We start from the raw sequence: 25938 nt of genomic DNA, 5'->3' as shown, positions 1-25938 counted from the left end.
CGAGCCAGTGCTGGTCATACCGCTGACAGCTTCCTCCGGGAAGCCTGGGGATGCTGCAGCTGCGGGGGCCCGGCAACGCTCTCCTGAGACCCCCCCCCCATCTCACCAAACAGTCAACAACAAGGGCCTTTTAAAAACAGCAGCTTTAATGCCAACCTCCCCCCCGAATCAGCACCATGGCATCACAGCCGTGGGTCAAGGGGCAGGTTGGACACCACTCACATCCATTCACTGCCCACAACCACCCCCAGCAAGTGAGTCATCTGCCAGGAAAGCAGGCGCCACAATGGAGATTTGTCCACAAGGGGGAAGGCTAGACCCACAGGACCGAGTCACTGAAATAGCGGACACGCATACACGCTCACGTGTACACAGAACTCTAGCACCAAATGGAGAACAGCAGGGCCCTGCTGAGTCCTGCCATCCCCGGGGACTGCTGACCCTCACGCGCGTCATCCAGGCCTCAGTCCTAGGCAGCACCTGTGTGGAAGACATCAGAAAACATTCATCCCTCTGACCTTCTTTCCCAACACGAAATCTGCACAGAAGTATGGCAAAGCACCCATGAGGAATTGAATGTGGGCTCTGACTCAGAGGAGACCCTTAGCAAAAGGAACTATGGAGAGGTGCCATGCAGGCTCCACAGCTGGGGATCTGTAGTCAGTCCTTTGATCTGGGATCTGCTCCCGGTCCCCAAGTCTCAGGGAACTTCCCGCCCAGTCACTGATAGGTGTAGGTGCAGCCTTCACTGAGAGAATCATGGCCCCTACCTGTTTTCTGGCTGTGGACCACTTGGGGTGGGCAGCGGCGCTCACATGCCTCACGGGTTCCAAAACGGTTGGCATTCCCTCCGCAGCCACCGTAGACAAAGGGGTGACAGGCTGTGCCACCAGGCACAGCCCGATGGTACCAGCGCAGGGTGTAGGCAGTACAGGAGCCCTCATCCAGTGGTAGGGAGCAGGGGTCTATGGTCATTGGTGGTTAGGTTACTGGGGGTAGTGGGGATCAAAGGAATCTGAAATCAGCAAAAGATCAGCAATGGGATGGGCTCCATCTGTCACTACCTGAACCTCTCTGGTCCCAGCCCTTGATATCACCATCGCCATCCCAAGGAACTTCTGGGTCCTGGTAGTCCTCCACAGAATACACTGAGTATTCAGAGAAGTCGTCATCATCTTCAGGGGGTACCCGGCCTGCAGGTAGGGTGATATGCTGTAAAGAGGTCCCTGCTGGCTCTGGGACAGAGTAGATAGCAATGGTCTCTCCCATATGAAGAAATGTGTTTGTGTGTGTGTGTGTGTGTGTGTGTGTGTGTGTGTGTGTGTGTGTGTGTCCTGTGTGTAGACTTTATATACGTGCAATATGCCCTGATGTGTGAGTCCACACATGCATATATGCACCCCATCTGTACATGCCCCATGAACTGTCAGCCTCACCTTCCTCCTCTACATGAGAGACCCGGAGCACAGGCACAGGGTGAAGCTGAGGGCCAGCTGTGTCCGCAGCGTAGCTGGAGAGGGGTCCTGGAACAGGGCAGGTGATGACACAGTCGGCCACCCTAGCCACACCCCTGCTGAGAGGACCCAAATGATAGGAAGGGAGTCAGGGCCTTAGATGAAGAACGTTCTAGAGACAGAAAGCTACTCACGTGATCCAGATGCAATAAACTGGCCCTGGCAGGCTGGAAGGGACAGAAAAAGGAAGAATGAGAAATGGAGAACAAGAGACAAAGGAAAAGATGGGGAGGTGGAGAAAGAGAGAGACAGAAGCCACATGCAGGGGTGAGGTACACAGAGCTGCAGCAGGACAGCCAGGGAGACACGAAGGAGTGAGAAGAGAAAACAGGAGAGCGGGGAAGGAAGGAGAGAGACAGGAAGAAAGGTAGAGATGAACCCGCAGAGAAACCGGGAGTACCAGGGACGCGAGGGACAAAGGAAGTCAGGGGCAGGAGGCCCAGAGGTGACAGCAGTCATAACAGGAAGGAACAAGGCTCAGAATCATCACTCCCAACCTGTGCCACAGCCTCTGGGACAGCTCTGCTCCCCACTCTGCCCCTCCAAATACAGCTAGTCACCAGAACTCTCCACAGCCACCCACATCCATCTCCCTTCCTCCATTAAGGGAGTCCTGCTCGCCTGTAGCCATCCATCTCCACCTGCCCTCTGTAAGTCCTGGGGACGTGCCAGCCCCCACCTAGGTGTCCTAGGATGGGGTGGGGGCAGGAGACTCCACATTAGACCCACTCACCACAATGCTGACTCATCTCCTGACGCACAAAGCCCCGGATGTCATCCTCCTGGGAACACAAGACCACAAGGCCCCTGAAGAACCCATGAATCATGGATCGCATAATGCAGGAATCAAAGACTAGTCATATAAGTCAAGAGCCCTGGGACCAGGGGGTCAGGGTGCTGGGTGACCCCCCCCCAAGCCAAACTCACGGTCAGCGCAGCTTCTCCCTTCTCCCCACGAGGGCCAGCAGGTCCTGGTCGCCCCTTTGAGCAACAAATGTGACCAAGTTGTGACAGATCTCACAGAGACCCGAGACCATGCTCATCTCTGACTCCAAGCCCAGGAACCCACACTCACCTGCTCTCCTCTCTCACCGGGGGCGCCAGGAGTACCAGGAGCCCCCACCACACTCTCTCCAGGGGGACCTCGCTCGCCCTGTTTACACAAGGACCAAGTAGGCAGGGTCAGGGTCAGTGACAGAATCCGGGCAAGTGGAGGACCCCGGTTCAGAGGTTGGAATATGGAGAGCAGCGCGTGGGTTGTAGGTTCATGGTTTAGAGAGACAAGAATGGCTGGGGGTGCCGGGGGTGTAGCTCAGGAATACAGCCCTTGCTTAGCGCGTGCGTGGCCCTGGGTTTAGTCCTCAGTACTGTCAGGAATGAGAAAGCCAGGCTGGAGAGGTGGCTCAGCAGTTACAGTACTTGAGCTTCTTATAAAAGAGCCAGGCTTGGTTCCCAGCACCCACATGGTGGCTCACAACCATCTGAACTCCAGTTCCAGGGCATCTAATGCCTTCTTCTGGCCTTCTCAGGCACTAGGGACATACATGGTACACAGACATATGTTCAGGCAAAACATTGATACACTGGGCCACCCATCCCCGTGGCCACAGCAATGGATTGAAAGATGGACATGTGACCTGGATGAACCAATCAGACTCCAGCAGGGACTCAAAGGTGAGACTGCCTTTGATACTGGGAAGAGAGAACTCTCTCCTCATGGGGTTGCAGAGAGGACAAGGACATTGGTGGGACAGGTGGGGCTTGTGCAGCCACCTTGGCACCATGGGGAGTTAAGGAAAGCTCAGGGCACTGGAGTGAGACTATCAAGGAAGGCAAATTTGTGTTGTGGAAGCCCATGCATGGATCAAGACCTGAATTTGTCACCAAACACCTATATGAACCATGGCTATATGAGCCATTAAATTCCCTTTGTGCCTAAAAATAAATAAATAAAGAAAGAAAGAAAGAAAGAAAGGAAGAAAGAAAGAAAGAAAGGAAGAAAGAAAGAAAGAATTAAAGACAAAACAGCCAGCATTGCACATGTCTTTAATCCTAGCACCTGAGAGGCAGAGGCAAGCAGAGTCCTGAATTTGAGGCTAGCCTGGTCTACATATAGGGCTCCAAGCCACCCAGGGCTACATAGTGAGCTCCTGTCTAAAACGAGCCACCAAGCAAACAACAACAAAAGCAGGGAGGGTAGGGTCAAGGGTCAAGGGTCAGGGGTCACAGCTGGGGAACCCTACCTTCTGACCCTGAAGTCCTTCAGGGCCTTTGGGACCAACACCACCAGGTGGCCCTGGGGGACCGCTAGAGCCATCATTCCCCCTGGGACCTGGGAAGCCCCCAACTCCTGGGGGCCCCTGTGGATAGAAAAGGGCTCGTGAGGAAAACCCCTTCGGATGAAACCACTACCAAAGGTCACAAGCCCTGACCCCGGCTTACCCGCTCCCCTTTCTCGCCTTGGTCACCCTTGGGACCTGGCTGCCCATCAAAACCTCTGTCACCCTGGAAACAGAAGAAGGGAGAAACACACTCAGCCCTGACATCCCTCCGCTCTTGTATTCCCTTGAGCTTGGTGCCTGCCCTGAACCAATGCCCTCTACATGTATGAGCCAAGCATGTTACTGTCCCAACTGTGATCCCATGACACCAACCCCACTCAAGCCCTGCCCTGATACAACATGGCCCCTTCCCTGTCTACCCTTTCATCCTAACTCTCTGCTGTGACCCCAACCTCTCCTGAAATCTCAAAAACAGCCACACATGATCGCCCAAAGCCACAGTCTTCCTTGAGTCTATCGTGACTTCCTTTGTCCTACCTGACCCCACCCCCATCATGTCCATTATCAAGAGCCCCTGTACCTTGGGACCAATCAGGCCCTCTTTGCCAGGAGCCCCAGACTGACCCGGAATACCAGGCTCCCCCTAGAGGAAAGAAAATGTGGGATTGGGGCTCTAGCCCATTGGCCCTCTTCATTTAGGGTGGATCCTACCCTGACTCACTGCGTCGCCTTTCCGTCCTGCCAACCCGGGGCGGCCAGGAAAACCAGCTTCTCCCTGGAGACGGCAGATAGAGGAGTAAGCCTTGGGCCCCAGCCCCCACCTCCCCCACTTCAGCCCCCACATCAGCCCCCACATCAGCCCCCACACCAGCCCCCACATCCCCCACTTCAGCCCCCACATCAGATCCCACATCAGCCCCCACATCAGACCCCACATCAGCCCCCACATCAGACCCCACATCAGACCCCACATCAGCCCCCACATCAGCCCCCACATCAGCCCTCACATCAGCCCTCACATCAGCCCTCACATCAGCCCTCACATCAGACCCCACATCAGACCCCACATCAGACCCCACATCAGCCCTCACATCAGCCCTCACATCAGCCCTCACATCAGACCCCACATCAGCCCTCACATCAGCCCTCACATCAGCCCTCACATCAGACCCTACATCAGACCCCACATCGGCCCTCACATCGGCCCCCACATCAGCCCCCACATCAGCCCTCATATCAGACCCCACATCAGCCCTCACATCAGACCCCACATCGGCCCTCACATCGGCCCTCACATCAGCCCTCACATCAGACCCCACATCAGACCCCACATCAGCCCTCATATCAGACCCCACATCAGCCCCCACAGACCCCACATCAGCCCCCATATCCCCCACACCAGCCCCCACAGCCCCCACATCAGACCCCACATCAGACCCCACAGCCCCCACAGCCCCCACATCAGACCCCACACCAGCCCCCACATCAGACCCCACACCAGCCCCCACAGCCCCCACAGCCCCCGCATCTCCGAGTAGATCTATACCTTGTCTCCTTTGTCCCCCACATCAGCCCCCACAGCCCCCACACCAGCCCCCCCCGCATCTCCGAGTAGATCTACACCTTGTCTCCTTTGTCCCCCACACCAGCCCCCCCCCGTCCCCCGCATCTCCGAGTAGATCTATACCTTGTCTCCTTTGTCCCCATCAAAGCCACAGGCCCCCTTCATTCCTCTTTCACCCTAAGGTAGGAAAGCAAACGAGAAAGCAACTTCTCAGTCAGCTGTGATGGCACACCTGTAATCCCAGCACTTGGGAGGTAGAGGCAGGAGGGTCAGGAGTTCAAGTCCAGGCTTGGCTACATAGCAAGTTCAAAGCTAGCCTGGGCTACATGAAAACTAGTTCCATAATTTTATAAAAAGAGCCACTTCTGCCTTACCCGGACTCTTTGGTTCAACTCTTTTTTTCCCCCGGTGTTTGGAGACAGGGTTTCTCTGTGTAGCTTTGTGCCTTTCCTGGAACTCGCTTTGTAGACCAGGCTGGCCTTGAACTCACAGACATCCGCCTGCCTCTGCCTCCCAAGTGCTGGGATTAAAGGCGTGTGCTGCTGCTGCTGCTGCTGCTGCTGCCGCCGCCGCCGCCGCCGCCGCCGCCGCCGCCGCCGCCGCCGCCACCACCACCACCGCCGCCACTGCCGCCACCGCCACCACCCAGCTTGATTCAACTCTTACTACTGGCTTTATGCATTCCAACCCTGAGCTAACACTATGTAACCTGAGCCCCCAAATCTGACCCTAGGTCCCGTACTCTCCAATACCAGGCCATCTTGGCCAGAAAAGCAAAAGATTCTTTCTCACCTTGATGCCCCGGGGACCCGTAAAGCCAATGTCTCCTTTGTCTCCTCGGAAACCAGGGGCTCCATCCTTTCCTGGGGCTCCCTGGGGACATGGATCAAGAAAAGAAAGTGAGGTATCAAAAGGAATCATCTTAGATTGCAGGCAGGTGACTCCAGTCACCACCATTGCCACGGGGACAGGGTCACCATCATAGAGTTCACAGCAGAGGTAGGAGCTTCTGGGAAAAGGAAGGCCATAAAAAATTAGGCCCCTAAAAGGTCAAAGGCTACATGGGCAGGGCCATCATGGAAATAGGGTCCTTGTGAAAACAGGGGGTCTCCATGAGCTTGGGGGCATCTTACCGGCTCACCAGGGATCCCTGCAGCACCTGGTTCCCCCTGTGGGAAACAGATTGGGGCCTTCATCTAACGGTGCCTCACTGCTTCTCTGCACATGCGGTCCCTTGGCGGCCCAGTTAGTGAGGGCGTGGGCTGCGCATAGGTCCAGTGTGAACACACATGTGACCAAGGAAACCAGGCTCCCTCTAACGTAAGAAACCCCCAGGTAGGTGTGAGGGATACATGACTAAACCTGGGGTGGCACTTGCCTTGGGTCCTGTGAGTCCTCGAACCCCAATTGATCCAGTTGAACCTTTGTCCCCTGGCTCCCCTTTGGAGCCCTTTAGGAGTCGCCAGAAGAAAGGACAGAGTCAGGACCCCATCTCGAGTATCCAAAGAGCTCCCTGGCTGTTTCTAGACTCCTCATAAGTCACAGCCCAGAGCTCCTCATCTACTCCCACCTTGAGGTCCTGGAGTCCTCCCTAGGGTCCCCATCCTCTCTGCCGCCCTGAGAGCTCCTCCCTCCCTGACTCTGTGGGCACACACAACCCGCAGGACCCCCCAGGAGAACCCCCCCTCTTCCTTGTACCTTGTCGCCAGGATTCCCACTGTCTCCCCGAGGTCCTTTGTCACCGTCCATGCCTCGAGGCCCTCGCTCACCCTAGGTCAGAGGTCAGAAATCGGGGTCGGGAGCTGGAGGCCCCTCACGTTCTGGAAAGCTAAGCTTTTGGACCACCTGGGCCAGCCCCACAGAACTCTTTATTACAGCCAAGAGGAACCCCGTTCACATCAGAACCAGACCCACTCACCAGGTCCCCTTTGGCACCTCGTGGCCCTGGAGGCCCCTCAATCACGGCTGAGTCACCCTGAGGGGCAGGGAGGAATCAGAAGAGTTGGGAGCGCCGCAGTCTCCTGCTCCAGCCCTCCCTGATGACCACACTTACCTTGTCACCCTTTGGTCCCGCGGTCCCAGCGTCACCCTGTTGGGTAGAAGAATGACACTCACCCAAGCCGGGGAGGCCCCAGACCTCAATATCCATCCTCACCCCCACTCGCCGAGGGGCCCTTCTCCCACATTCTTACCTTCTCCCCTCGATCTCCCCGGCTGCCAGGAGGCCCCTACGTGAAGAAAAAGATCTGATGATGAGCTGTGGGCGTGTGGGAGGAGGGGTGAGGAAACGAGACAGAGGGCTAGAGAGGGACTAAGAGAAACGATGAGGGCCAGAGCCAACAACCAAAACCTGAGGGCTGGGACAGACTGCAGTGTCCCGGGGGCATAGATGGGTCAGGCACTGGAGTCACACCGGCAGGACCTACCATGAGTCCTCGAGGCCCTTCCTGGCCAGGGTGGCCGTCTTCACCCTGAATGGTGACATTGGGTTCACTGACTCAGAGGTTGGGGATCTGAGGCAAGGACTGTGATGGAGGGGTGGTGGGCCCCAGCTGTGGTGAGGACATACGTACCCGGACACCTGGCTCACCACGCTCGCCTCGGGGCCCGGGCAGCCCTGCTCCTGGGTCTCCCTAGAGATCAACAGGACACCGGGAATGAGGAAGGGGACTGAGGAGAGGACAGAGGATCCTAGGCGATCGGTGGAAGCTGGGGAGAGACAGTAGCAGAGGAGAGAGCCAGCAGCAATTCATCTACCTTGTCTCCTTTGAGTCCAGAGGTGCCGGGTGCTCCCTGTGGGTCAGAGTGAGGTGAGGAGCCTATAGGCTCAAAGTCCCCACATACCCAACCTCATGGCCTCGTCCCCAACAGTAACCCTCACAAGGGCAGACTTGGGTCATTCAGGTAGTTCTACTCACCCCTGACCCTGGTGGTCCAGGTGGCCCCAAGGGACCTGGGGCACCTTCTCTCCCTGGAGGGCCTGCCAGACCCTGTAGGAAATGGGACAAGGAAGATAGGGAGTGGTTTGGGGACCCCCTTCTCTTCCTCTTAAGAGAAAGGAACCAAGGAAGGACCTGGGTTCCTTCCTCACCTGCTACCAGAAGGTCTGGGGGTCACCAAGTCCCCACATGCTGTTCCCAGCCCTCTTACCCGTTCCCCGACAGGCCCTGGCTGGCCCATCTCTCCTCGAGGCCCTGGCTGACCAGGGAACCCAACAACACCAGGAACCCCAGGGGCACCAGGGGAGCCCGAGTCTCCCTGAAACAGATAAGAGGGGAGTGGTCACAGAAGGACACCTTCCCAGGTCATCCCCAGAATGACCTCCTTCCTCCCACCACTCGGAGCTGTGACGAGACACTGACTTACCTTCATACCTGGAGGACCAGCTGGCCCAGGGGGGCCCTGAACCCCAATTCCTGGCTCACCCTTTAAGGGAAAGAGGGGTCTTATCAGGCTTAAGGAGTGCTAAGGCCATAACCCCAACAAAGACTCTTCTACACATACCTTGAGACCTTTGAGTCCTGGGGACCCTTTTTGACCCTAAAGGATAAAAAAAAAAGAATTCAAGCTAGAGCGATGACCCCATGGTTAAGAGCACTGGCCGCTCTTCCAGAGGTGCTGTGGAATGTTATTTTAACTAGGCAAAGATGTGCTACATTTGTTTTGTTTGTTTGGTTGGTTTTTTGTTTTGTTTTGTTTTTTTGGAGCTGAGGACCAAACCCAGGGCCTTGTGCTTGCTAGGCAAGTGCTCTGCCTCTGAGCTAAATCCCCAACCGTGTTACATTTTTTTTTTCTGCCGCAGAATATTACTTTAACTGTGTAAAAGAGTGTTACTTTTGTTTATGCTTCATTTGTCTAATTATGTAAAGATGTGTTACATTAGTTTCACTTTGCCTGCATGAGGCACCTGATTGGTCTAATAAAGAGCTGAATGACCAATAGCTGAGCAGAAAGAGGATTAGGCGGCCGAAGAGAAAAAGCCTGGCACACAGATGCCCCAGGGTCAATCCCAGGACTCACATGGCAGCTCACAACCATCTATAACCCCAGTCCCAAGGGATCCTATGCCCTCTCTGGCCTCCAAGGGCAACGGGCAGGCAAGTGATGTACAGACAAATATCCAGGCAAAACACTCATACACATTAAAAAAAAAAAAGTGCAGGAATGTGAACGCTAAGCTTCTATATGGACCAAAAATGTTCCCAGGGGAACTCAGATGATTATGAACCTATGGGAACTCAGACAGGACCATAGGCTTGTGAGGGCACAGGCCAAGGGAAGCCCAGATGTGACTACAGACACGTGGGAGTTCAGGCATGACCACAGGCACATAGAGCTCACACATGAGCGTGCAAACACAAGGAACCACAGATGTGGCACTCAATGGAAACTCCCATGAGGAAACTTAGATGTGACCACAGATGTGTACTCAGACAGACGGGGGCGGGAGACAAGATTATAAACACATGACCAAGCCGAGGCCTGCAGGATTTCAGCTGTGTCCCAAGACCTGGGAGATGACGGGGTAACGGACATGCATGGGCTCCGCCATGGTAAGGAACAGGAGATCAAGCATGGACACACAACAGCCAAGCTGGGTCCACAAGTATGGAAGCCCAAAGCATGTGGCTGTGTCTTCCAAACAGAAACCTCCTGAGAACACACGTTCAGAGACATGGACAAGCCCAAGAGTGGCCTTGTTTTCATGGTCAAGCCCAGACTCCAGACTTACATCTTCCCCAGGGTCTCCAGGCTCTCCTGCACGGCCAGCTTCGCCCTGCACATAGAGGATGGTAAGGGTCCCTGGCCTCCCAGCCTCACCCCTACTCCGCCCAGCACTTAGACCGGAAGCCCAGAGCCACTCACTCACTTTCTCACCCCGTGGTCCTGGCAATCCTCTGTCGCCTTTGGCTCCCTAGGGACATAAGGGCCATGTGACAACACTGACGTCATTGTCAGTCACAAACATGAATCTGAAGGAGGCAGGCCTGCCGCCAGCATCCAGTGTGGGGAATATTGTGAATGCTAAGTCATGAGGACGGAGGAGCTATGGGTCAAAGGACCCCTACTGTGGGTACACTCACCGGCTCACCCAGCAGGGCTCCAGCAAGGTCTCCTGGGGCTCCCTGATAAGAGGGGGGGCGGTCAGTGGGTTCCTTCACTGCCATCCCTTAGCCCGTTCTTCCAGTACTTCTGCTTACTCACCTTCTCCCCTTTTGCTCCAGGGGGCCCGACCACCGCCTGTGGGGAACGCCTTGTGAGGAGCCACCTTTCCTTCCCACCCCCACCCTGCCATCCCAGATGATAGGTGAACACTGGGGCTTAGGGGTGAGCAGGGGGTGGGAAGCAGAGCCAAAGGTCACCTGTCCAGGGGCCCCCACAGTCCCAGGTTCTCCTTTAGGTCCAACAGGGCCAGGCAGACCTGGTAACCCCTGTGAAAGAACAGTGTGAGGAATTTAGTCTCTTCATCACCCTGTTCCCGCCACCCCAGCCTCTACGCAGCCAGCTGGGCACGGGACCCCACAACAGGCCCACTACCGGCTTTCCTAAAATACATACTGGCACACCAGGACCTCCCCTGTCTCCATCCTTTCCACTGGTACCATCACGACCTGGGGGGCCTGGCTTCCCCGTCTCCCCCTGAAAAGATGGAGCTCAGTCAAGATCCTGCATAATGACTCCTAACCCCTGGAGCCCAGCCCAAGGCTGGTAGGACTTACCACTTGTCCAGGTAAACCTGGTGATCCTTGTGGCCCCTGGTGGGGAGAGCAGATATGAGGGTCATATGGGGTGAGGTACAAAGGACACTGGAGAATGAGGATCTAGAATATGGTTTCCCTATAGCAACTCACTCACCACAAGGCCTGAAGGGCCAGGAGGGCCAGGAAGTCCCACAGCTCCAGTAGGTCCGGGCAGACCCTGGAAGAGGAAGTTCAGAAGAGCGCCAACCCAAGTGTCCTAGCAACCCTACCCCAAGAGGTACACCACTCACCCGTCCTGGGGGTCCTGTCTCTCCAGGTTCCCCCTGGAAAAGACCCAGAAACCATGTGCTCAACTCCATAATGGGAAAAGACATGCCTGGAATCCCCCATCTTCACATGTATAGCCATTCCCCTTCTAGGCCTAGACTCACCTTCAGGCCTGAAGGTCCCTGGGGTCCTGCAGGGCCAGCGAGACCCTAGAGGAAAGTGTGAAGGCAGGGGACAGGGGTCAGTGTTGTCTACCCGGGCTCCGGGATTCTCATGAATAAAGCCTGCATGTCAACAATGACAGATTCCATCCCCTCCCTCTCCTGCCCTCCCTAGACAGTGTTTCTCCATCACTCACCGGGGCACCCGGTGGTCCAGGGTCTCCATGGCCACCCTGTTGGAGACAGCTTGATGAAAGGAGCCAGGCCAACCCGGGGGAAGTTGGCAATGGTTTTCACTGGGGCTTGACACAATATGGGAACATGAGGGAGGGCTCTAACGTACTCACCGCTGGGCCAGGGTTCCCCCTCGGGCCCTGCAGACCCTGCAGAAGAAAGGGGCTCATGAACCTTGGTCCAGGCCTCACTTTGGCCTGTTCCCATCTTTGGAGGGCCTTTGCCTGGTGAGTACTCTACCCTCCTTACTTCTCAGACACAGATGACCATATATACCTGTGGGCTGACCCTTCACAGACAGACACACAGACATACACACACAGTAAACCTGTTACTCTCCTTACTTCTCAGACACAGATGACCATATATACCTGTGGGCTGACCCTTCACAGACAGACACACAGACATACACATACAGTAAACCTGTTACCCTCCTTACTTCTCAGACACCGATGACCATATATACCTGTGGACTGACCCTTCACAGACAGACACACAGACATACACATACAGTAAACCTGTTACCCTCCTTACTTCTCAGACACAGATGACCATATATACCTGTGGGCTGACCCTTCACAGACAGACACACAGACATACACATACAGTAAGCCTGTCAGACATCATGCACCTGAGGTTACAATCTGTACATGGGCATATCCTTGTTCCTCTTGAGTAATAAACACACAGCCAGGATCTCAAATCCTAGGCCAGCTATCCCTGTGGTCACTCACCGGCTTCCCTTCAGGCCCAGCCACACCGCGCTCTCCCGGAAGACCCTGTAAAAAAATAGATCTGAGGCCACCTTGCCTTTACACCCAACACCAGCTTCTTCACTGCCCACCCTGCCCCTGACGGCCAAGGACAGGACTTAGCTCCCAAAGAGTGCCGATTCCAGCCCTGCGTATGAGACAACACACATAAGAGCCATATTCTTGCCCCCGTGTGACCTCTGGGACAAGAACTCACCGGGCTGCCATCATGACCCCTCTTCCCAGGCTCTCCCTGGTCTCCTTTGGCTCCTGGCACACCCTGAAAACAAAATGCAGTGCCCTGAGCCCCATCCCCTGCCATGTGTGTACATATATGTGTATACTATTATGGTATGCCCCATCGAGAGGGCACAGTGGGGCAGGAAGCCTCACCCTGTCTCCTTTGGGTCCACGGTCACCATCACTGCCTGGCTCCCCCTGTACAGACGAGATGTCAGATCAGATCAGACTCTAGTGTTACCGTAAGGCATGGGTCACAAATTGACCCCACACTGACCTTAGCACCCTTGAGTCCAGGGGGTCCCTGTTCTCTAGAGGGTCCAGGACCTGCCTCATCAATGGCCACCTAAAAGTACAAAATAACGGAGGGAAGATGAGCCTGTCATACTGGTGTGAAGGGATCAGTACAGGTCCCAGGATAACATAAATTACGGGGTTTAAGATACTACATGGAGTTTCTGGGGCCCAATCTCAGGGTAGCATCATCACCATCACAAGTCTGGGTGATCACCTTGGGGCCAGGGGGGCCAGGTGGTCCAGGGAGGCCAGGAAGGCCATCTCTGCCCTGAAGAAGAAAAGAAAATGAGAGGTTGTGTGGGCCAGCTCAGGTTCCAGGAAGGCCTGCTTCAGGGTGCGCCCCCCAGCAAACACCTGTTCTCCACGGTCTCCTTTCTCTCCGCGTTCGCCCTGGATACAAAGAGCAGGGTGAGGCCAACATCAGTGGAGAGGCCAGTTTCTCTAACCTTCCCCTGGCCCTCCTGGTCAGCCCCAGGCTCACCCTCTCTCCTGGCCTTCCTGCCTCCCCAGCACCACCAGCCCGGCCCGGGAGTCCAGGAATGCCAGGCTTTCCAGGTTCCCCAGCAAGGCCAGGTGGTCCAGGTGGGCCCCTCTCCCCGAGGGCCAAGCCAGGAGGTCCCTGCGGGCCAGGGTCTCCACGATCTCCCTTCAGCCCACGTTCTCCAGGAAAGCCAATGGAGCCCTGAGGGAGGAGATGGGTGAATGCTGCGGCTGTAAGATCATGCCCTCCGCCAAGCCTATCCTCTGAGCAGCCAGCAGCCACTTACCTCCTTGCCCGGAGGGCCTCGCTCACCAGGATCCCCCTTGGGACCAGGTCTCCGCTCAGGCACGGGCAGGAAGCTGCCAGAACTCTCACCCCAGGTCTCCACAATGTCCCGCAAGGCCGACACCTGAGGAACAGTGAGGGCACCGAGGAGCAGGGCCTGTGGCTGCCACAGCTCATCCACAGGGCCCTGTGCCCTCTGCTTGTCTCACAGGGCCCTGCTTGACCCCACCTCCGTTTCTAAACAACCTACCTTGATGCCAACAGTTTCCAGCAGCCTCTCTGCATTCTGGGGACACAAAGATGGTAAACAGCTATCCATGCAAGAGGAGGCCCCGCCTCCTGCCCTACATTGTCACCTAAGAAAGTCTCTACCCCTCTTGCCCTCTGTGGAGGTCAGGTGTGAGGCCACCGGAAGCCTCTTTGGCATTTCTCCACCACCGATGCTTCCTTGAATGGAAGCTACAGGAGCCCCAGTGGACAAGGGCCGGAGCACAGAGGGCAGAACACAGAGTCCTTCAGCGATGGAAAGTGAGAGAGAAGTGGCCACTAAGGTATGTGGACAGGGGTCAAGGGTCAGCTCTGGCTCACCGGCAAGCTCCCAGGTTCTCCGCGGAGGCCACGTTCTCCAGGAAGGCCCTAGGGACAAGAAACTGGCGACTGGAACCCAGCCTGTGGGGTGTGTGAACATCTAGGGCGAGGGCAGAGCTACATGTGCGGATGAAAAAGGTCGGAGCCTCACCTGCTCCCCTTTGGACCCGGTCTCTCCACGGTCACCCTGGAACAAAGAATGATCAAGGCGGGACATGGCTCCCAACCCTGCGTGCCCCTTATCACAGTCTACTCAACACAGGTACACATGCTCACCTTGGGACCCGCACTTCCTGGGACACCAGGGAAACCCTGAAATATGATTGAACATAAAGGAGTCACATTGGAACCCAGGAAACATAATGGGCTATTGATCCCAAGTCCTAAATTTACCCTAGGCACTCACCTGGCCAGGAGGACCGACCTGTCCTGGGAGACCCGGAGGACCCTGGAGTCCAGGATTACCAGGAGCTCCACGTTCACCCTTGGGACCATCAGGACCCTGTGGAGCATATGGTCAGCATCAAGGGCCCCAGGGAAGAGTGGAACCATATCTCTTACAGGGTCATGATCAGGGATCACAGAATATAAAAACTCAAGCACTCACTTCTCTTCCAGGGGCACCAGAATCTCCCTTTTCCCCCTAAGGAAGACAGGGTTTTTAGACATGATCCAATTTGAGGCCATAGCATCCTCCAAAGGAGGGGCTTACCTTCCTTCCATCCTCTCCAGGGTCTCCAGGCTCTCCCTGTGGGCAGAATATTCCATAAGCCTAAATGGTCTGGCTTTGAGACTGTCTGTATAGATTTCAGATGACCGTAACGGAATCTTCATGGCTATGTGTCTTTGTTTTGTTTTGTTTTTTGTTTTGTTTTTCAAGCCAGGGTTTCTCTGTGTAGCCCTGGCTGTCCTAGAACTCACTCTATAGACCAAGCTGGCCTCAAACTCACAGAGATCCATCCATGGGTACGCCTATGTGTGTCTGCATTCATATACACATGTCCATGGGTACGCCTACATGTGTGTCTGCATCCATGTACACATGTCCATGGGTATGCCTACATGTGTGTCTGCATCCATGTACACATGTCCATGGGTATGCCTACATGTGTGTCTGCATCCATGTACACATGTCCATGGGTATGCCTACATGTGTCTGCATCCGTGTACACATGTCCATGGGTACGCCTATGTGTGTCTGTATCCATGTACACATGTTCATGGGTATGCCTACATGTGTCTGCATCCATGTACACATGTCCATGGGTACGCCTATGTGTGTCTGCATCCGTGTACATATGTCCATGGGTACGCCTACATGTGTCTGCATCCATGTACACATATCCATGGGTATGCCTACATGTGTCTGCATTCATGTACACACTCTTCCGTTAGCTCTGTATATGTAACTCCACATCCATGCAGACATAGTAAGTGCCCTTGTTTTATGATTACACATATTCACATGTGTCCCAGCAGGTATATAGAGGGCTTTGTATGTCCTAGAAGGTGACTGTCTGCGGATCATGGCCTGTATCTGAGCATGAGTTTATAGACGTACACTCAGCTCCCCAGTTCCTTAGAAACTGTATGTTTTGGCATGTGTCTGCAAGTCTTACATGTATTTCAACATAAATGGTCAGATGTATGTTGGTGACCGTTGCTATAAACACGTCACCAGCATGTCCTCAGACGTGTCACGGCGTAGCTTCGGGACTTCGTCTCACTGCACCTTTGTCTCAGTGGAGTGTCAAATGTGAACATGTCTCCACACGTCTGTTGCTCTCAACCTGTTGGTGACTCTTTGACTGGACAGGTGGCTGTGCCTTATCTTGTCACGCACTGGCCCTTCTGAGCTCATACACACCTAACTCACTGTGTCTGCAAGGCTGCCCACGTGTGCGCGAGGACACACTTCAGATGCATGGTCACATTGGGGTTGTATTTGGTGCTGGTGCGTGTCTACACATGTCAGTACATGTTTCATGTATTGTCCGTGTTTCTGGGCTACGTGAACACGCTGGCCTCTCTTGGCAGGTATGACAACATTGTCTTAGACACACTCACTCACGTTTTTCCCAGTCAGGCCCGGTTTGCCATCCTCGCCTGCCTTTCCCTGTGGGAACAGTGTTGGTCAGGTATCAGCGCTCAGGTGACAGCAGGAAAAGCTGGCGTGAAGCCTGGACTCACCGGTACTCCAGGAACGCCAGGGGGACCAGGGGGGCCATGTTCTCCTCGAAGGCCTGGAAGCCCCTGGAAAAAATTCATAGCTAGGATTGAGAGGGTCTCTGAGATATCACGTGGGACATGGCACCCCATGGTCTAGGAGGGCCCCCACGCAGAGACTCAGAGGTCTTATGGAAATCCCTTGAGGCCCAGATCCCATAAGTTAAGGGGATTCCAGCTTGATCCCTGATGAAGGGCCTGGAACTTTCAGGTCCTGTTAAAATGTGTAAGGCAGGTCAGCAGGGGACTCCAGCAACCTGCCGCCTAGGGACTGAGACCTCCTAACAAAGACCCAGCAGGACCAACTGGCCTCTTCTCATTGACGTGAGACAGGGATGGAGTTTCTGCTGGACCTCCAGCCACCCTCCATCCTGACATCTCCCCGAACTTACATCTCTCCCAGGGTCCCCAGCTTTGCCTGAAGCGCCCTAAGAAGAGATTCAAAGTTAGGCACATGGATGAGAGTCCCCGCCCACTGGCAGGACAATAGTTCCCGTGAACCCAAGGCCTCATAATGGTGATATGCCCCACACTGGAAAGCTCTGAGAGGAAATACAGAAAAGAGCTGGTGCCAGAGCTCAAGGCCAAGACCAACCAAACGAAGTGAAGGGGTCCAAGAGTGGGACAGCCGGTACTCACATGTGGCCCTGGGGGGCCAGCTGCCCCTGGCTTCCCATCCACCCCACTCCGGCCATCCAGCCCTGGAGGGCCCCGATCACCCTGAAGAAAACAGAGCGGCAGGAAGCCTTGAAGACCAGGATGGCTCTGAGAGGCAGCTCACCCTCCAGAAACTGGTGATATCATCTTACCTTGTCCCCTGCAGGGCCTCGGACGCCTGGGTCTCCCTGGAGGGAACAAGGTCAGGTAAGAGGCGATGCCAAGATGGTAATGCAGGTTAAGGGGCAAAGCACATACGCACCTGTGGGCCGGGGGGTCCCCGAAGCCCATCCATGCCCTGAGGACAAAGGAAGGAATCATCAGAGTCAGGTTTTCCAGGACTGCAGCCCCCACAAGACCCGACACACTTACCCTCTCTCCAGAGGCTCCAGGGGGGCCAGGGTCACCCTTGGGTCCTCGAGGACCTTCCTGCCCAGGCTCTCCCTGTGGCAGAGAGAGGCTTACACTAAGCGCACTTGAGCCAGGCCCTGTTCCCAAGGGCCAGCGGACCATTCCCAGACTTGCAGCCTCACTTTACCCACAGACTCCAGTACCTTGTCTCGGGGTCCAATTCCTGCATCCACCTGTAGGGGAATGGTCGGTTAGAACACCTCAAGAGGAGATCTGAGGCTGGAGGGGGAAATGGGGACCGCGAGGGGCCATGGAGATCAACAGAGGGGTCAGGGACTGTGAGGGGAGTGGATGAGGTGAGAGGCTACGAGAGTCAGCAGGGGCAGGGAGGGGACAGGGGACACGGCCTAGCCCAACACCTACCAGCCGTCCAGGGGGACCCGGGGGGCCCTGGGAAAGGAGATTACAAGTGTCAATAGGAGTCATGAGGTTACCCGGATGTCAAAGTTCATAGTTGCCCCAGGTTCAACACTGACCCCCAATTCACTAAAGCACCCCAATGCCCTAGAGGGCAGCCAGGTCTGGAAGTAGCCGCCACTGCTTCCGCTGATAACTTCCAGTCCCCTTGCATGGACAATGGCCACGTGGCAGCACACACGAGCCCAGGACTAGGACCACTCACCGGCTCTCCACGGTCACCCTTGGGTCCAGATGGTCCAGGGCTGCCCTGCAGAAGGCCAGGGGGTCAGTCATTCAGGGCAGACAGCAATTGGGGGGGAATTTAGAAGTACCCTGAGGGCTCGTGGGGTTCTGCTGGCCTTTGGGAAGTTCTCCCAAGAGACAAAGGAGGTGAGGACTGGAGGTGAGTGCTGGAAGGTTGGGGTGGGAACTGGATGGATGGGTTGAGACTGAGGTCAAGGATAAGGGGTCAGAGGCTGTGACTCACATTCCGTCCATCTTCTCCAGGGTCTCCCTGATCGCCTTTCTCACCCACAGGCCCCCGGACCCCGGGTGCCCCCTGAGAAGAGCAGCTGGTTTGAGGTGGACTCTTCTGGGGTTTGCAGGTTTTCCCATAAGCTGCCCTGACTATGTTCCCCATCACCACAAAGTCCACGACAGAGTTTCCCATCACCCCACCCCTCCCTGTGGATTCTCCTCTCTCATCTCATCCCTCCCAGAACCTCTTGCCACCTCCATGTCTAAGTCTCCTCCTCCCTCTTGCTTTGACCCCCGATACTCACCCGGAGGCCACGCTCGCCTGCTTTTCCAGGCAAACCTGGGTCACCCTGGTGATGGAGAGGAAAGTCACTCTGTGAGGTGGGTGAGGATCTAACTACTTAGTAAGCACGGACAGAGATGGCTTGGACACTGACTGGACAGGAACCATGGGATGGACAAAATGATCTGCTAGGGACCCAAGGTCCTTGTTCACAGTTCAAGGGTCACAGTTCAAGGGTAAAGGGTCAAAAGCCACAGTAGGGAGGAGTCTCACCGGGGGACCCTCGTCGCCTTTCTCTCCAGCTTCACCCTGTGAGAGTGAGAGTCAGACTTGGTACCAAGGCCCCAGTGACGCGTGCAAACACCCATACTCCTCTCCCCTCCAGCCTCTCACATCTCTTCCTCGGGGGCCAATAGGTCCTGGGGGGCCAGGTCGCCCAGGATCTCCCTTCTCTCCAGGAGGCCCCGAGTCACCCTGTCAGGAAGACAAGAAAGAAAGGTGATGGAGAACTCAGGCAGCCTTTGAGGAGGGGACCCCAGAAACCCTGGGGTCATCCAAGGTTACAGACACTTACTGTGGGTCCTGCTCTGCCAGTGAGGCCTACGGGACCCTGGGAGAGCAGGAAGGATAACAGGGCTTAGCCAGAGTTCCAGGTACCGCTCCCTCCACCCTCTGTTACACGCCCCCACCCCCACGTTTATTCACCCGGTCTCCAGGGTCTCCTTTGGGGCCAGGGTCTCCAGGAAGACCCAACCCGGGTGGGCCCTGCAGATGGAATGATCAGAATTCAGATGTGCGTAACCTCCAGCTGTGCCTGCCCCCCCCCCTCCACTCCCCTCACTCACTTGTTCCCCTCTGAGTCCAGCCGCTCCTCTGGGCCCAGGGAGCCCAGCATCTCCCTAAAGGTGACAGAGGGTATCAGTGTTAGTACCGGGCTCCAGGTACCCCCAAAACCCAGCACTCATGCTGCAAGCCTTGTGACGTCCAGGGGGGACCCAAGACAGACCCTGTGACCTTGACCTCGCCCTTTAACAACCTCCAGATGTACCTTTTCTCCTTTGGCTCCAGCACCACCAGGACCCTGAAAAAAACGAACAGGACAGGCACAGCTCAGCCTTGTCTAGGGATCTTAGGGTCCGTCTGCATGGGGGCAGAGACGTATGGAGCTAATGTCACAGAGCTCAGTCTTGGCCTGTAAGTCACAGGCCCACTGACAAGAACAAGGTAAGGGATACACGGTGGACTGACACCGTGTTCGTGACTGCAGAGTGGTCACAGGTCACAGGGGCACAGCTCAAGAGCTGAAGGCAGATCCCAGCATAAGGGGACCACACAGCCGAGTCCTCCCAGGGTCGAGGCTGTGAGTCACAGCCCTGAGCAGCAGCCACTGTGTTACGGCTCCAGGACTGTGCTGGCCTCAGGACCCCCTCTGTCCCTCACTCACCACTGCAGGATCCCCAGGGCGACCAGGCTCTCCCTGTGGAGAGAGGACAGGGACAGAGACAGGTCAAAGGGTCACCTAGGAACCCGAAGTCCAAGTGTCCCACCTGCCACATCCCTGCCTGCTGCCAGGAAGTGTGACATCCAGCCCACAGCCTACCTTTTCTCCTCTGCGGCCGGCAGGTCCTGGTGGCCCCTGAACATGGAGAAATTGTAAATCCAAACAGGGAGAGGGACACAGGAAAGCTCCGTTCCTGATCCCACACCACAGTCACAGACTCACCTCAGGACCTTCCACTCCCGGATGTCCAGCAACCCCGGGGAGCCCCTGGGGAAGAGGAACAGAGGTGCTGCTCCAGGTGGTCGGGGGCAGATTAGAAAGGGGTCACAGGGGACTGGGATTGGGGTGGCAAGAGTTGAATTCGGCAAAAGACAGAGATCAGTGCAGCGAAAGCCAAGGGCAGTTTACCCAAGTCAGAAAATTCAAAGCTGGATGGGTCCCTGGGGCTGAGGGCGTGAGCCTGCATCCCTAAGGACTAGGTGTCATGGGCTGATGGATAGAGGGGATCAAGAGCAAGAAATCAGAACTAGAAAGAGTCTACAGGTCAGTTAGCACTGACAGAGGTCAAAGGGCTTACCTGGGATCCCACTGGACCAGGTGGTCCCCGTTCACCCTGACAGAACAGAAGAGGTCAGAACTGAGCACGGACCCAGATCCTCCCAAGGCCCCCAGGGTGCACATACCTTTTCTCCAGGCTCACCCGGGGTCCCCGTCTGTCCCCGGTCACCCTATGGAGAGAAGAGAGGGACCCTCAGACAATACCAAATAAATTATATTGATCTCCAACTACTAAAACCACAGCCTTTGAGCTCTCCAGACCCATATCTCCTAACCCCCCTGCCTCTGTGACACTGTGGGAAGGTCCCAGAGTGTAACACATCACATCTGAACCCACTTCCTGCCACGGTTGGTACTTACTTTGGGCCCAGTAATTCCAGGAGCTCCCCGTAGGCCCTGAAAAGGACGAGGGGGGAGTTCCGAGACTTGGGTTAGAGCGTAAGGATGAAATGGGAGTTGATGATTGAGGGCAGAAACGGGAGCTGACTCACCGGTTCACCTGGGGCCCCAGGTTGTCCTGGAAGGCCGGGGGCTCCATCCTCACAGTCACCCTGAAGGAGAAACAAATGACAGGAAGACCCAGGAGAGGCCCTGTCTGTGGACCACCAAGAGGTCAGGCTCCCACCTTCTCTCCCTTATCTCCAGTGCGACCAGCTGGGCCTTGGGGTCCAGGGCTTCCAGGAAGACCCTACAGGGAAGCAAACAAACACATAAGCCAAAAACCAGGAAGCCCAGCACTCAACCACTTCCCCAGCAGAACCCCAAGGCCTCCTCACTGGAAGTCCAGGCTCGCCTTGTCCAGCGCCACCAATCCCTGGTCCTGGGGGACCCTGAGGAAGGACAGTGGGTCAAGGGACGGCCATGAGACTCAGACCCCAAGCCATCCCCAGGGTACCTGGCCTCTCACTTACCCGTTCCCCACGATCACCTTTGTCACCCTGGAAGACAAACATGACCCCATGACTACAGACCACACGCATCCTCCCCAAGACACAAGGAGAGTTACTGGGTCAAATTCGATTATAAAAATAATGGCGGCCGGGTGTGGTGGCGCACACCTTTAACCCCAGCACTTGGGAGGCAGAGGATCTCTGTGCTTTCGAGATCCTGGCACTATGTGCCAGCCTCGTCTACGTAGTGAGTTCCAGGCCAGCCAAGGCTACATAGAGAGACCCTGTCTCAAAACCTCCCACTCCCCCAAAAAAGAATAACGGGGAACTGAGGAGTGAGAGATCGAGGCCAGAAGTGCTAAGCGTTATATGGGCTCCAGAGGGGTCACCAAGTCTCTGGATCACATGGCATTCATAAGACTATTTGGGGATCATGCTGTCACCTTCACTGATGTTCCAGGAATCCCTGGGGCACCACGGGGTCCTGGTTCCCCCAAAGGGCCACGAGGTCCGGCGGGGCCCTGATAGAGGAGAAAACACAGAATACCTCACTGTCACCTCCATCTGGTCTCCTGTTCCCATAGCTCTTACAGTCACACCTCTTGGGACTTACCGAAGGTCCAGGGTCTCCTTTCTTTCCGGGAAGCCCTGGCTCTTTACCTCCATTGACTTTCCCAGGCTCCCCCTGTGTGGAGCAGGGGGATGTTCTCAGGGTAGGGGAGGTGGAAGAACCCCCCAGAGGTGACCCAGATCTTCCTTAGCGTGCTTCAGGCCTCGTACAGGGCCCGGCCTGGGGCACCCCTGCTCCTGTATGGAACACCCTGGCCCCTCTCCCTTTCCCTTCCACTTACCGGCTCCCCCTTTGGGCCTCGAGGCCCTCGCTCCCCCTGAGGACAAAGCAGAGGAGAGGGAGAACTTAGATCAGATGAGTCAGGGTGGGTCCTCACGAGCCTCGGCTGATGGCAGCCTCAGGCTCTCCACCCTTTAGAAAGAACCCTACAAGGCACTGGAAAAGCAGAGAACTTACCGGTTCCCCACGAGGGCCGGGCCACCCCGGGGAGCCCTGGAAATGGAAGTCAAAGACAGAACAGTCAAAACCATAGTGCCCATTTCAGGAATCCCCCTGTGACCATCCAAGGCAAGACTGTCTCACCTTAGTGCCAGGAGACCCAGGAACACCAGCAAGGCCGGGACTGCCTGGAGGCCCTTCTGGGCCAGGAAAGCCCTAGAAAGGCCAAGAGGTCAGAGCATGGAAAGGTCCTCCCCCAGTGTCCTGGTCTACATCAAGAGCCCTCTTCTATCAACCATGGCTCCACCCTCAGGCTCCCAAGTGTTACCAGAGGTGGGCAGAGGGGCGGAGAAGTGGTGTTACCAAACTGAGCGGAGCCTAATCCCAGGCAGTCAAGAGGCAGAGGCCCAGCCTCCCAGGGCATCTCAAAGCCCCTTTACCCTCTCCACTCCAGAACCTCTGCCTAACCTGGTGGCTTCGAAGAATATTCTGTGGGTATTTCTTTATTTACGTGCTGTACAGTCTAGGTTAGCCGCAAAGTTCTGGCTCCTCTTGCCTCTGCTTCTTGGGTGTTAAGTGTATGTGCCCAGCTCACCCTGTGGCTCTGCCTCCGCTTCTTCCCCTTTCTCTACCCGCTCTGAGAACACTAGCAGGAGGCACCCTGGAGACACTCCATGACCTCCACACTCACCCTCTCGCCTTTTGCCTGGGTACTTCCAGGGGGGCCCTGTGGGCCGGGAGCACCGGTCCTGCCCTGAGTGAGGAGAGCCGGTTAGGAGGCCGTAATCCAGTTAGGGTAGGGGCGGGTGTGGAGAGATACTCACCGGGAGACCAGGGGGACCAGGAGGTCCAGCTTGTCCTTGCAGTCCCTAAAAGGGGTGGCCAGTGAGTCCTGTGCGGTCAACCAACGCTGCCCCACTGATTCCCAGTCTGCTTGCCTCCACAGGGTTGCTTACCGTCACTCCAGGCTCCCCCTTCTGACCCTAGGCAAAGACATGTCAGGGGAGGGTAAGAATACCCAGCCTTAGATGTGGCCTTTGCCCACTCACTCATTCAGCCCTGGCCACCTACCTTTGGACAATGCACAGCACAGGGCTCCGGTTGTGGCTGCGGACAAAGAGGCTCTTTGAGATCAGGAAGCTCTCCTAAGAGAACCCCTAGGTCCCCTGTCCACCATCAGTCCTCAGAGGCCTTGTCCAAACCTGTGTGGTCACAGCTGCCTGACACAGGGCTATTGCCAGATCACTGGTTGCTCGGTCCAAGCTTGGGCCGTTATCCATGGCAAAGAAGTTCTGGATGGGGTCCATGCCTGGTGCCAAGCGTCGCAGCTGCTCTGGGTCAGCGCCCGCCAAGCCCAATATCATCACCTTGATCCCTAAGAAGAGATCCAGCAACCTACATGACAATCTCACTGGGGCCACCCCTACTCCCGAGGCCCCATGCCATCAGCCCCACAGCTCACCAGAAGCCTGGACCTCACGAATGGGACTAAATATGTCCCCTCTCAGTGGCTCGTCCACTAATAGGACCATTATCCCTGGCACTTGATGACGGCGACCAGGAGCGTTGGGTGCCAAGAGGTGGCTGTGAGCTGTGATCACAGCTGTGCCTGGGAAGAAGGGTGTGTCAGAACCCCGAGATACTGAGCTCCTGATGGGGAAGCCCCAGGAGTCCATGACCTTTGCGGCACTTGCCTAGGTTGTTTCCACTTGGGTCTACATACGGGATGTCCCGGATCTTTTGCAAGATGATGCCAAGATCGTGGGAACTATTCAGTGGGAACAATGGGGAGGGCCGGTGACTGTAGGTCAGCAGGCCAACCTGGGTGGGAGCAGACATAGAAAGAACATGGAAGGAATGACGAGCAGGACAGGGGTACTCAGAGTCTGGAGAAAAAGACATGGGAGGTATAACCAATCCAGAATCGCTAATGAGGGGGTCCTTAATTTTGATAGGATAGGGAGTCATCCAGCGGGTGAGGTGATCAGGAGCCTGAACCCCCAGAGGGGTGGAGAATTGTTGACTGGTGAGGAGCCTGCAAAGGGGAGGAAGGAGGGACAGGGACGGGTGGAGTCTGGCTGTCTTTAGAGTCAAACCTGAGCAGCGTGTGGACCAAGAGGCCCGAGTGCAGACACCAGCCTCTCCAGGACCCTCCTTACAGCCTCTGCATTGTGAGCATTGTCTCGAGTGGTATGCAGCAGGAACACCACATCCATCTGGCCATGGGGACACACTGAACAAAAGAACAGAGTGACTTCCTTCATTAGCCATGACACGATCCCCTCAGGCTTCTCCCACTGTTCCTTCCATACCTGGCTTTTGTGTGACAGAGACCTCAGGACCTCGTACACCCCTCTGGATAGGTGCCAGAGAGAAGACATAGGAAATACCAGGTTCTAACCCTGTCACCCTGTGGGAGCTTGAGATCCCTGGCAGCGTCTGTGGAGCCCCAGGCACTTCTGCAGAGGCAAATTTGGTTGAACAGGAGCTTCTCTATGTGGCCCAATCACCACCCACCAACTCTGGCCTTCCCCTCACCCTGGCCAGTTCCTCCCAGTGGCCTCCAGGACAAGATGTAGCTGGAAGCCTCAGGCACTGGGGTCCAGGCCAAAGTCACTGAGTCAATAGAGGTGTCCACCACACGTAGTTCAGTGCTCAGGACACGAGAGGGCTCTGAAAGGGGAATCAGAGACAAAAGGATCAGAGGCTAGATGAAAAGAGCAAGAGAGAGCGAGGAGATCCTGGAGCCGGCTCACTCTAGTGAAGCATCATGGGAGATCATGCTGGAATCTCCCCCAGGACCTTAGAGGAAGGGCTACAGGAGTCTAGAGTGCAGGAAATTAGGATAAATCATCAATGAGGGTGTAGGAGGCCAGCTCCCACCTTTTAAAGGGTTCCTATAAGGAGGAGAGAGGACTAAGAAACTTTTAGATAGAAAGAGAGCAGAGAGGAGACAGACAGAAACACAGGATAGCTTCGGGAGGACCTGGATCAAAATTCACCGGTCCCTTCTGTTTCTTCAAAGGGCTTTTTATAACAAGGCCATGGGGTGGGGCAAAAGACCTTCCCCTTGCTAGATCAGAGCACACCACACAGCCAAGTGCTGCCCCTTCCCAACACCTGGTGGTCCAGTCATCCCCTTCTGCAGCCCTGCTGGGTA

At 55.8% G+C, this 25938-nt stretch overlaps 1 protein-coding gene across 1 annotated transcript in view; it reads right to left on the bottom strand.

Annotated features, from left to right (window-relative positions):
• Positions 1–125: 125 nt before the first annotated feature.
• The window catches only part of Col7a1 (collagen type VII alpha 1 chain), a 33496-nt gene continuing 7683 nt past the window's right edge, over positions 126–25938 (bottom strand). Inside the window, exons 23-119 of the mRNA XM_076577073.1 lie at positions 25317–25451; positions 25091–25237; positions 24875–25011; positions 24473–24599; positions 24241–24387; positions 23981–24153; positions 23850–23885; positions 23735–23761; positions 23603–23647; positions 23470–23532; positions 22923–22994; positions 22797–22832; positions 22621–22656; positions 22383–22454; positions 22213–22290; positions 21791–21817; positions 21656–21709; positions 21505–21567; positions 21371–21430; positions 21240–21275; positions 21005–21049; positions 20899–20934; positions 20544–20588; positions 20421–20456; positions 20265–20297; positions 19869–19901; positions 19666–19719; positions 19526–19585; positions 19395–19430; positions 19214–19294; positions 19094–19129; positions 18843–18887; positions 18548–18619; positions 18284–18328; positions 18025–18051; positions 17805–17834; positions 17623–17694; positions 17513–17548; positions 17403–17438; positions 17233–17313; positions 16986–17021; positions 16558–16620; positions 16439–16483; positions 15080–15115; positions 14975–15010; positions 14774–14869; positions 14644–14679; positions 14519–14554; positions 14368–14415; positions 14030–14065; positions 13781–13903; positions 13495–13695; positions 13368–13403; positions 13228–13281; positions 12994–13062; positions 12870–12914; positions 12694–12756; positions 12459–12503; positions 11838–11873; positions 11688–11723; positions 11494–11538; positions 11353–11385; positions 11217–11279; positions 11081–11116; positions 10920–11000; positions 10724–10792; positions 10566–10601; positions 10445–10486; positions 10231–10275; positions 10093–10137; positions 8865–8900; positions 8727–8786; positions 8511–8618; positions 8279–8350; positions 8118–8153; positions 7934–7993; positions 7787–7831; positions 7553–7588; positions 7414–7449; positions 7279–7335; positions 7059–7130; positions 6739–6810; positions 6494–6529; positions 6153–6233; positions 5484–5537; positions 4518–4571; positions 4377–4439; positions 3957–4019; positions 3758–3874; positions 2590–2667; positions 2442–2495; positions 2248–2296; positions 1649–1681; positions 1437–1523; positions 1065–1193; positions 771–965; positions 126–480 (exon numbers count right to left, since the gene is read on the bottom strand). Of these exons, the coding sequence (XP_076433188.1) occupies positions 470–480; positions 771–965; positions 1065–1193; positions 1437–1523; positions 1649–1681; positions 2248–2296; positions 2442–2495; positions 2590–2667; positions 3758–3874; positions 3957–4019; positions 4377–4439; positions 4518–4571; positions 5484–5537; positions 6153–6233; positions 6494–6529; positions 6739–6810; positions 7059–7130; positions 7279–7335; positions 7414–7449; positions 7553–7588; positions 7787–7831; positions 7934–7993; positions 8118–8153; positions 8279–8350; positions 8511–8618; positions 8727–8786; positions 8865–8900; positions 10093–10137; positions 10231–10275; positions 10445–10486; positions 10566–10601; positions 10724–10792; positions 10920–11000; positions 11081–11116; positions 11217–11279; positions 11353–11385; positions 11494–11538; positions 11688–11723; positions 11838–11873; positions 12459–12503; positions 12694–12756; positions 12870–12914; positions 12994–13062; positions 13228–13281; positions 13368–13403; positions 13495–13695; positions 13781–13903; positions 14030–14065; positions 14368–14415; positions 14519–14554; positions 14644–14679; positions 14774–14869; positions 14975–15010; positions 15080–15115; positions 16439–16483; positions 16558–16620; positions 16986–17021; positions 17233–17313; positions 17403–17438; positions 17513–17548; positions 17623–17694; positions 17805–17834; positions 18025–18051; positions 18284–18328; positions 18548–18619; positions 18843–18887; positions 19094–19129; positions 19214–19294; positions 19395–19430; positions 19526–19585; positions 19666–19719; positions 19869–19901; positions 20265–20297; positions 20421–20456; positions 20544–20588; positions 20899–20934; positions 21005–21049; positions 21240–21275; positions 21371–21430; positions 21505–21567; positions 21656–21709; positions 21791–21817; positions 22213–22290; positions 22383–22454; positions 22621–22656; positions 22797–22832; positions 22923–22994; positions 23470–23532; positions 23603–23647; positions 23735–23761; positions 23850–23885; positions 23981–24153; positions 24241–24387; positions 24473–24599; positions 24875–25011; positions 25091–25237; positions 25317–25451 (5975 nt within the window). The 3' untranslated portion in view covers positions 126–469. The remainder of the gene's footprint in view (positions 481–770; positions 966–1064; positions 1194–1436; positions 1524–1648; positions 1682–2247; positions 2297–2441; positions 2496–2589; positions 2668–3757; positions 3875–3956; positions 4020–4376; positions 4440–4517; positions 4572–5483; positions 5538–6152; positions 6234–6493; positions 6530–6738; positions 6811–7058; positions 7131–7278; positions 7336–7413; positions 7450–7552; positions 7589–7786; positions 7832–7933; positions 7994–8117; positions 8154–8278; positions 8351–8510; positions 8619–8726; positions 8787–8864; positions 8901–10092; positions 10138–10230; positions 10276–10444; positions 10487–10565; positions 10602–10723; positions 10793–10919; positions 11001–11080; positions 11117–11216; positions 11280–11352; positions 11386–11493; positions 11539–11687; positions 11724–11837; positions 11874–12458; positions 12504–12693; positions 12757–12869; positions 12915–12993; positions 13063–13227; positions 13282–13367; positions 13404–13494; positions 13696–13780; positions 13904–14029; positions 14066–14367; positions 14416–14518; positions 14555–14643; positions 14680–14773; positions 14870–14974; positions 15011–15079; positions 15116–16438; positions 16484–16557; positions 16621–16985; positions 17022–17232; positions 17314–17402; positions 17439–17512; positions 17549–17622; positions 17695–17804; positions 17835–18024; positions 18052–18283; positions 18329–18547; positions 18620–18842; positions 18888–19093; positions 19130–19213; positions 19295–19394; positions 19431–19525; positions 19586–19665; positions 19720–19868; positions 19902–20264; positions 20298–20420; positions 20457–20543; positions 20589–20898; positions 20935–21004; positions 21050–21239; positions 21276–21370; positions 21431–21504; positions 21568–21655; positions 21710–21790; positions 21818–22212; positions 22291–22382; positions 22455–22620; positions 22657–22796; positions 22833–22922; positions 22995–23469; positions 23533–23602; positions 23648–23734; positions 23762–23849; positions 23886–23980; positions 24154–24240; positions 24388–24472; positions 24600–24874; positions 25012–25090; positions 25238–25316; positions 25452–25938) is intronic.

This window comes from Peromyscus maniculatus, chromosome 7 (assembly GCF_049852395.1).
Source record: "Peromyscus maniculatus bairdii isolate BWxNUB_F1_BW_parent chromosome 7, HU_Pman_BW_mat_3.1, whole genome shotgun sequence".
Classification (NCBI taxonomy): Eukaryota; Metazoa; Chordata; class Mammalia; order Rodentia; family Cricetidae; genus Peromyscus; species Peromyscus maniculatus.
The sequence above is the reverse complement of the archived record's forward strand: the minus strand, read 5'-3'. Positions and strand labels throughout refer to the sequence as shown.